This window comes from Myxocyprinus asiaticus, chromosome 17 (genome assembly GCF_019703515.2).
Source record: "Myxocyprinus asiaticus isolate MX2 ecotype Aquarium Trade chromosome 17, UBuf_Myxa_2, whole genome shotgun sequence".
NCBI classification, from domain to species: Eukaryota; Metazoa; Chordata; class Actinopteri; order Cypriniformes; family Catostomidae; genus Myxocyprinus; species Myxocyprinus asiaticus.
Window position 1 is genome coordinate 45524386 of NC_059360.1, and position 10072 is coordinate 45534457.

Here is a 10072-nt window from a genome sequence, read left to right on the forward strand (position 1 = left end):
ATCTAAAACCCAGATTTTCAATGCAATTTAAAGATGTTGAGATGGTAATATAGACCCTTAATGCATGGTGTCATGCACAGTGTAAAATAAAGACATTCACCAACAGACTCCCATGCACAACAGCATTTAAAGCATGCATACTCTGTATGATGCTTAATAGATTGTTTACTGACACGAGCACGCTAAGAGCAGGGTTGCAAGCATACAATTTGCGCAAACGCACGCGAGGCTCCACAGCAGTAGCGCGGTGGTGATGATGTGTTGATGCTCCGTGTATGCCGCATGTCTTGCGTCGCATAGCGCACTCACAGACGGCAGACGGTTCGTGGCAGAAGGAATTACACATTATACATTATTTGGCATTCAGTAAAGGCGACGAATCCGAGGAATTTGTGTTCGGCACACGCAAAAGCGTACGGGTTCTGAGCACCACCATACATTTCTATTAGCCTCTTCCAAATTACTTGAAGGTAAGAAAGAGGCGGATGCATGCATGTACAGCGGCGAGAGATTGATCTTTTTTTCTTTTGCTGTTAATTGCAATGAAATGATCAGGGTTACATCTCTTCTGAAAACGCCAGGAATGAATGCATGAATGGATGGATGAATTGCGTTCTGCACACACTTGCATGACTGCGTTATACATGGCCTGATTACAGCATTCTGCGCACGTTATTAGTATATTTTAATTGAATCATTATTGGAGTATGAGAATATATTTGACTCGACGCATTTGAAACGCACACATTGCACCGTCACAATTGCATTCGTGTTGCGTAAGGAAGTGAAGAGATGCTTTGGTGCTTCTCATCCTGCTTTTTATTTGAGTTTAGCGCAGTGCAATGCACAAACAAATGTGACTGCGTCTTTTCTCTGCGGGCTGTGTCAAAATGATCCGAATTCACTCATTTCAACATTAAAATGAATAAAAAATTATTCTTTGGCAAGTAGGATTGATTAGATGTATACCGAAATGAGGTTTTACCCCATATCAAGGCTTACATGGCATAGGGCACATTATTTATGACATCTAATCCAGTACATGAATGGTGGCACTTTACAGAATTCAGTGGTCTCCTCAAGGTTATAAGTCTTCTTTAATCCTACATTTGAGATTTATGATTTTTTAAATCACTGTGCATTTCTTTCCTTTTTCAAGGTCATTTGTGCAGCCATTGGTGCATGAAAAAGCCTCAGCACTTGGCTATTACATAAGAGAGACAATTGGGTTAGCAGTAATGACCATTTCTTTAATTAAGCAGCATTCTTATAAAACGTGTTTGAGGCTGTTCTGGTTTTCATGCTCATATTTGATGCAGCAGACAGATGCTCCACATGGAAATAATAAGCTCCTCTTCATCCCCTCCCCATTTGTTGCCTATTTTACCTGATGCCCATTTACACACAAACTCTTGTGGCTTAGATCTATTTAGGGAAACACAATACAGCCAGACTGGTTTGAATAATCTGATCACATTTAACATAGCTGTGGTCACTTGACAGTGTAATTAAATACGGAGAGATACTAATGAACACGTACTTTTGTAATAATTGTGTGAAGCTGCTTGTTAATAGATTTTTTATTGCTTTTGCAGTTATTTTTGAGTAGATGATGTATGTCCATGGGTTTGTTTTAAAGGCATCAAGATTTTAGGTAAAACATTTATATAAATTGTTATATTTTAAGTCCTTAATGTCCCATTTGTAGTGGGTGATTCTCACAAAACCTGTCAAGAAAATGTCCTGGTCACATTTGACCTCAAATCAAAAGAAGAAAAAAAAGGTGAAATTATGTTTTGCATAAAGAAAACGAAGCCTACGTTTTAGACCTTTTTTTTTTTTTTTTTTTGCATTGTAAAAAAAAAAATGTCAGGACACCTAAAAAACATTTTATCATTTCTGATGTTTTGCTTTTACTATTCCTCTTGTTGATGATTCTCACTATTTATTTATTACAGTAAATATAGTATTCTTACCATATTACATTCAAAAAGATGCCGTTGTACAATGATTTTCTAAATTAAAATCAGCAGAAGTGAAAACTTCTTTCCACCACATTAAAGTCATGTGGTGTACCAACATGCAGGAAGCCAGTTTGTTGTAAAAATAAATAAATAAATAAATAAAATATAAAAAGAGAGAGGACCCATTTAGACCCTCAAGAATGTGTGTGAATTTAAAAAATAACATGTCTTTACATCTTTATGAAAAGGCAAATTTTGTTCAGAACATATGTAGTAACACTGAGAAAACGTCTTGATATTCTTGACTCAAAAATTCATATTTTTTACCTTAAATTTTTAAGAGAAAGTTGCATATTCTCTCATGTATTCAAGGTGCAAGGAAAGGATTTTAATACCTTTTACTTGGTGGTTACACCACATGACAGTTTAAGCCGTTAAATGTTTTTTTTAAAAACATTTTAAATTTTTTTTTTTTTTTTAGAAAATGCTATAGATGTTTTTCAAAGATTTATGAAACAAAATCTGACACAAAGATTACATTTCTACGAATTTGACACGTTTTTAAATCTAGATTTTTAAAAGATTTCTAATTTTTTAATCACCTCTGACAACTTTATTTTTCAATTAACCCCTTGCAAAATTACAAAAAGGCTTTTCAAACAAACTCTGGACATGGATCCTCTTCTGTTTTAGAAACATTTATTACTTAATAAAGTTATGCGTAATAGATTTTCTAGAATTATTCATTAATGTTTATACCATTTCAATTTTAATCACAGCAACCTATTACAAGAGCAGAGCAACTGCTGGAGGTGAAAATAACAATCAAGATGACGTTTCCATAAATAGTTTCAATCTAAACTTGCATCCCTGATTAAAATGCATCTAGGAGAACTTTCCATCAGCATAATAGTTCCTTATTTGTGATGCAGTAATCATGGGAAAACAGAATAGCAAACTGACCCCTGAGGTGATGGAGGACCTCGTGAAGAACACAGAATTTAATGAACATGAGCTCAAGCAGTGGTACAAGGGCTTCCTGAAAGACTGTCCCAGCGGTCGACTGAACCTGGATGAGTTCCAGCAACTCTATGTGAAGGTGAGAAACAATCGACTTTTTAGGAAGCCAGTCAACATCAAACCACAATAGTGCTGTTGCTCTTACTTAGGGTTAGAGATTTTAATAAACCCCTAACCCTAAGTATTAAACTCTGGCACATAAGATCATTTGTGCTACAGACCTTCTTTCTTCATTTGTTCTCTTTGGTCATTGTGTGCTTTTATTGTTTTAGTTTATTGTTTTCTTTTTGAAATGCTTTTCTAGTTTGTCTGAGTTCTTGTTTTTATGTTTGTCTCGTTTTAATCTGAACTTAATTTCCAGGAATAGTTCACCCAAAAATGATCATTCTCTCGTCATTTACTCACCCTCATGCCTTGTATGTCAAACTCGTACTACTTTCTTTTTCTGCGGAACACAAACAAATATATTTGGAAGGATGTATGATGTGCTTTTGTCGATAGGGTCCAAAACTTTCAAGCTCTAAAAAGAATATAAAGGCAGCATATTATAGTGAATAAGGACTTAAATTTTGAGCTATTTCTCACCCAAAGCGATCGTATCACTTCAGAAGACATGGATTAAACCACTTGAGTCATATTGATTACTTTTATGATGCCTTTATTACCTTTTTGGAGCTTAAGAGTTTCGGATCCCATTGACTTACATTGTACGGACAAAAAAATCATCATACATCCTCCAAAATGTCTGTGTTTAGGTTCCACAGAAGCAAGAAAGTCATACGAGTTATAGACGGCATTAGGGTGCGTAAATGATGAGAGAATTATCATTTTTGGGTGAACTATCCCTTTAAAATGCTTTATAAATAAACTTGACTTTTACTTAATTTGTTACACAAAACAAGCCTAGATGGAACTTGTGACAGAAACCTAGTATTTTTCGGCCTAAGTAAGGCACATCTTAATTACCACAGAAGCACAGAAGTCTTAACTATCACCAAAACGCAGAATGAGATGTTTTTGTCTGGAAGCGCTTTTCATGTGGAGTTCAAAGCGGCGCTTGACTCTGAACGTGGCTTCACGATTGCTGTAGGAAAGTGGATAGCCACAGTCTGCCGGCTGATTAATATTGTGGAGGATGAGAGCTTCAGAGATTTAATGCCCATTGCAATGAAAATGCAACATATGTGGGGACTACTTCTTTCAATTAGTCAAACTCCCACTTAGACTTTGAGAAATGTTTAATGTTACTTGAATTGATGATATTTTAGTGCATTTCTATCTTTATACTGTGGAAGACTTTGTTTGGAAAGTGTTAATAAAGCATTACATTGTTACATACTGTTTTGTTTTCTTTCCTAAGAAATAAATAAATGCATTTTGAAAGGAAAATAAGTAAATTTATTTGTTGATTATTTGTTGCAAGTAGCCACATACGGCAAATGTTCCAGTTTTAAAACAATGATATGCTCTGATCTGATAAAAAGTCAGAAAAATGAGAGCAAAATAATTCTAATTTCAGAGTAAAATTGTAAGATTGCACACTTCAAAAAAAAAACCTTTTACTGAAGAGATCTTCCATCAAAACTGCAGTCTGTGAAATGTTATTCATAGACTTGCTGTGACATTGTGAGATTTGTGAGTGAGGACCTTACTGAAAACACACTTTTAGATGCACTTTTATTTCTTGTTACCCACTGTGTGATACCTATTTATTTATTTATTTATAAATAGTTTGACAAGGGATGCTTCTGACAAAATGAAGAACATGGTGTGGCTGCAAAACTGAAAACAATCAGTAATGGTTAAAATTCCCTCTTCTCATGAATACTATCGTCTACCCCAGCCTAACATGCAGGGGCAACCATAAGTTTGCAATTTGTAGAAGGATTTCCCCCTGAAAGTATAAACATTGTGTCTCAGTAGTGCTTCCAAAATATTGTTCTGTTTTTTTTGTTTGTTTGTTTTTTTTGTTGTTTTTTTTTGTTTTTTGGTTTAAGGTAATAGTTTACTCAAAAATGAAAATTATCTCACAATTTTCTCACCTTCATGCCATCTCAGATGTGTATGACTCTCTCTCTCTTCTGCAGAACACAAACTGAGATTTTTTAGAATATCTCAAATCTGTAGGTTCATAAAATGCATGTGAATGGTGGCCAGAACTTTGAAGATCCAAAAAGCATATAAAGGCAACTTAAAAGTAATCTATACAACTCTAGTGTTTAAATCCATGTCTTCAGAAGCTATGTGATAGGTGTGAGTGAGAAACAGATGAACATTTAAGTTATTTTTTACTGTTATTCTCCTCCCTGCCCAGTAGGTGGCGACAGGCTCGAGAATGCGAATTGCCAAAAATAAAAAAAGAATGTGAAAGTGGAGAATTTACAGTAAAAAAAGGACTTAAATATTGATCTGTTTCTTACCCACACCTATCATACCACTTCTGAAGACATGGATTAAACCATGTCGTATGGATTAATTTTATGCTGCCTTTATGTGCTTTTGGACCTTCAAAGTTTTGGTACCCATTTACTTGCATTGTATGGACCTACAGAGCGGAGAATTTCTACAAAAAAATTTTGTGTTCAGCAGAAGAAATTCATACACATCTGGGATGGCATGAGGGTGAGTAAATGATGAGAGAATTGTCATATTTGGGTGAACTATCCCTTTAATGTTTATCCTTTGAGCATCCTGACCAGACTGACATAACAACACTGGCTCAACCAATGGCATGAGTTTGGGGCGGAACTATCAATTTGTCTGACCAAAGGAAGAAGAGGAGAATGTTCAGAAAACATGTTTGAAAACAGTCATAATTTGTGCAATTCCATTTGGTACCAATTAAAGTACAAATTATTATGACCTGAAAGATTAAGGACCATGACTCTAGTAAATACATGGAAAAGATTGCCAAACCAATCAATTGTTTGGAATCCTGTTTGTTTTTCCCCTTGCAGTTCTTCCCATATGGTGACGCATCGAAATTTGCACAGCATGCATTCAGGACCTTTGATAAGAATAGTGACGGTACCATTGACTTCAGGGAGTTCATCTGTGCCCTGTCCATCACATCACGAGGAAGCTTCGAGCAAAAGCTCAACTGGGCCTTCAACATGTACGACCTGGATGGAGACGGCAAGATCACTCGAGTAGAGATGTTGGAGATTATAGAGGTACGGAGATGACCGAAAGCTTTAAAACAAGTTTATTTGGCATGAAATGAATGTCACTTGATGAACTGTGTTTAACTCAACCAGATCTCATAGAATCAAGTTACTATACTTACATTTTTGCAAAATGATTTTTATATGGCTCATTGTATGCATCGCATGAGTTTCCTGGTGAAATGAACACTAGAGGTGCTAAAGCAAACAATGACTTTTATTCACTTTCACACAAATCACGAGTAAAACGGCAGATTATCAGTTCATAAACACTTACTTTTTGTTCTGTTCCTCTCACAACCTTATGACATCTAAACACTTTTACTTTAGTGCATGACTTGTAAGGCGATACATTTTAACGTTTGCATTACATAGCCGAACAACATTTACAAGCTTGTTCAAGTACCAGGGTACGAGTCCTGAAGAGTGTGCGAGTCGACACGTGAGCCATAAGTGTCATAAAAGCACCACAAAATGAAGTGGTTGCTCTTTATGTCACATTTGCTTATCGGTTAGGTTTAGGTTTAGGGTAGGGAGAACATTTAACTCACTTTTAGCACCACTTAGTGGAAATTCAGGGTTCCCTCTCTTTTCAAGGCACAATTTTAAGGGACATTTCCAGGACATTTTATGCGCCCAGCAAGTGTAATATTTGAGCAAAAACACACACATTTAAATCTAGCTTTTATTTAGACGTTTCTCTGTTTTTTTGACAGTAGTTTCTCACCTCCAGATAAGCAGTTTGCTCTATGGCCCAGTGTGATTATTAATCCCCATAAAGTTGTGATTTTATGAAATAAATATATAGTCTGTATGTGCTGCGCACTTCAGAGTACTCTCTGTCATTTCACTCACAAGAGCGCGCGTGATGATCATGATGAGGTGTTTTCATTGTATGAGCGGCCGGCTCTACACATTCATGTTGAAGCGTGCATCACTTGCAGCTTATTTCTTTATTCAATGAAATCAGATACTTTTTTAGTTTAATTATCACACTAAGACATATCACAAATTTAATTAGATTAATTCAAACATTAATTTACATCCAAAAATGACATATTCCTTGACATTCTGCGTTTTATCGCTAATGCCATTTTTATGACTAGATTCTGTGTTTTCCACATACTACATGTGGTAACCACGGTATAAGCTGACTCCAATCATTGAATTATTGAAACTTAATTCACATCCTGAGGTATTAAGGCCAAATCACCCAGTATGAATCCAACTGTCATCGTTGTCTGAAGTTTATAACTCACAGGGATGCAAACACATGAGGGGCGGAAAAAGTTGAGACAATCACTGATTCTCTGCTTTTCTCCCCAATTTGGAATGCCCAATTCCCAATGTGCTCTAAGTCCTTGTGGTGGTGTAGTGACTCGCCTTAATCTGGGTGGTGGAGGACGAATCTCAGTTGCCTCCGTGTCTGAGACCGTCAATCCGCCCATCTGATAATGTGGCTTGTTGAGCGTGTTACCATGGAGACATAGTGCGTGTCCATGCACAACTCACCACGTGCCCCACTGAGAGCGAACCACACATTATAGCGACAATGAGGAGGTTACCCCATGTGACTCTACCCTCCCTAGCAACCGGGCCAATTTGGTTGCTTAGGACACCTGGCTGGAGTCACTCAGCACACCCTGGATTTGAACTCACGACTCCAGGGTTGGTAGTCAGCGTCAATACTCGCTGAGCTACCCAGGCCCCCCCTGGGGTTATTATTTTAAAGAATAAGCTAAAAGCACCAACTTAAGCTATTTTAGTTTTTTAGTATTTTTATAAAATTATTTATTTTATATTTTTATTTTTATATTAGTGATAATATTTAGAGGCCTTTTTCCAGCAAATATTGATATATGTGATTAATTTGATTAATTAATCAGCATCTCATGTAATTAATTAGATTAGAAAATGTAATCGGTTGACAGCCCTAGTTTAAAACGACATATTTTTCATGCTGTTGTCCTTTTATGTTAAATAAATGTAACATATTTAAAAGTTCTCACTATGAAAAACTGCTTCTAATGCTGTAAACGAAAGTACTGGGACATCAAAGTGTACTGTATTCGTGGAAAGTGACTATAAAAAAGGTTTCAATGTGTATACAAAATATATCTTAATGCCTATTTTAATGTAATGCCATTAAAGCAAAGATATCATCTTTTTCCCTCTTGTGTAAAGGCGATTTATAAAATGGTGGGCACGGTGATCATGATGAAGATGAATGAGGATGGTCTGACACCAGAGCAGAGAGTGGATCGAATCTTCAGCAAGATGGATAAAAACAACGACGACCAAATCACACTAGATGAGTTCAAAGAAGCGGCGAAGAGCGACCCGTCCATCGTACTGCTGTTGCAATGCGACATGCAGAAGTGAGGGTGTGCATGCTAGCATGCTCCGGACTGAATACATTAATATCCGTTTCCACTCATTTCCACAAGATTAACATGTTTGGACTACTTTTAAATGAACTTTCTTCTTGTGATCGAAAAAACTAGTATGCATGAGAATGTTAAATGCTAAGAGTTTAGAGTATATACGTTTACTTTCCAACATGCAACAATGTGAGACGTGTAAATCAAACAAGTCCAGGTGTTTTCACGCATTCATCATTAGTGAAGTGATCCGCCGTATTTCATTTCTAGTAGCAATATCGCCAGATCACGCACACTTCGTTTACTGCAGTATTTCACGCAGTAGTTTGGGAACCGAAATCAAAATGTCACACTAAATGTATCTAAATGAAAATCAGTCTGTTGAACTTCAATATTCAAAATTAAGGAGGGTAGACAGGTTTATGCGACCCTCCTTCCAAATGTGCTTGTACTTGAGAATATAGATGTAAGTTATTTGCATGCATGTCCTAAGTGTAAAAATCTACTCTCTCTCTCTTCATTTTGGCAACCTTGTCAAATAATACAAGGGAGGCCTTATATAAATGATAGTATCGATACCAATACTAATGTGTGAGATTTACATTTGTTACTCATCTATCCACTAGATGTCCACCTTTGGGTGCATGTTTCTTCTCAAAAGACTTACAATGTATGTTGTAAATGCTTTCTGTAAGGCACATGTTACTACCCCAACTCACATTATTTGGCTTCTATCATTAGCTTTTACTGGTTTCACTATATTTTGCACTGACACGAGGACCTAGTAACCAATCAAACAAATCCTTTTTTCTTAGGTTTAACAACGTATTGCTGCTCTACCATCACAGCTAACATAAAAAATATTTTCTATTATAATATTTGTTTTCTTTCATTTACGCATTGTCGTCATCATGCATGAATGGTTGCTTGTGAATTTGTTTTCAGTAATAATACAGAAAGGGCAATATAACATTTTAAGCGATTTTCCCCGGAGGGCATTTAATAAAAGATTTACTTCCCCTAGTGTTACAAAAAAGCCGCCAAATGTGTTTGGTACACGTTTATTCTTAGTGTGCTGCATTTTTATTGATGTGATTTTGTAAAAATGATATTTCTACTCAAGTTCCAAGCATTTCAAATCATTTTTAACGCCACTGCATCCCTCAAAATGAAATTAAATAGTTTTTTTTTTATTATTTTGTAATATTTGCTGTTTACCTAAGATTGAAAAACATCTCCCAGATTTATTAAAACTTTGGCAGATTTATTGCTCGCCACATAAATGGCAACAAACAAACTCCCTCCGGCATGGAACAGGCGCATCTTTGTAAAATGCAAACGGCCAATATATAGTGTACATCTGTGCCCTGTAAAATTTGTACCTAATATGGTTAAGCCAAATTTAAGCAGTCATTTAATTGTGCAATATGAGGTTTGTGTTTTATTTGTGGCATGTCTTCAACTCGGTATGTAACAGTTGCACTACATTGTGATTAAAATCAATAAACTATCTATGGGTTGTTTTCAGAACACAGGTGCTTAG

The 10072-nt window shown here is 36.1% G+C and overlaps 1 protein-coding gene across 1 annotated transcript; it reads left to right on the plus strand.

The window, feature by feature from the left end:
* Positions 1-209: 209 nt before the first annotated feature.
* Positions 210-10040, plus strand: LOC127454805 (visinin-like protein 1). The gene is made up of 4 exons (XM_051722226.1): positions 210-470; positions 2897-3063; positions 5942-6157; positions 8333-10040. The coding sequence occupies exons 2-4, from the start codon at positions 2902-2904 to the stop codon at positions 8528-8530; spliced, it is 576 nt and encodes a 191-aa protein (XP_051578186.1). The 5' UTR covers positions 210-470; positions 2897-2901; the 3' UTR covers positions 8531-10040.
* The last annotated feature ends 32 nt before the right edge of the window (positions 10041-10072 follow it).

What these genes read in the sequence shown, in the direction of transcription:
- LOC127454805 (XM_051722226.1), top strand. Translation starts at nt 2,902, where the DNA reads ATGGGAAAACAGAATAGCAAACTGACCCCTGAGGTGATGGAGGACCTC. An exon ending in TCCAGCAACTCTATGTGAAG is followed by an intron (nt 3,064 to 5,941) that starts GTGAGAAACAAT and finishes TTCCCCTTGCAG; the next exon opens with TTCTTCCCATATGGTGACGC. An exon ending in AGATGTTGGAGATTATAGAG is followed by an intron (nt 6,158 to 8,332) that starts GTACGGAGATGA and finishes TCTTGTGTAAAG; the next exon opens with GCGATTTATAAAATGGTGGG.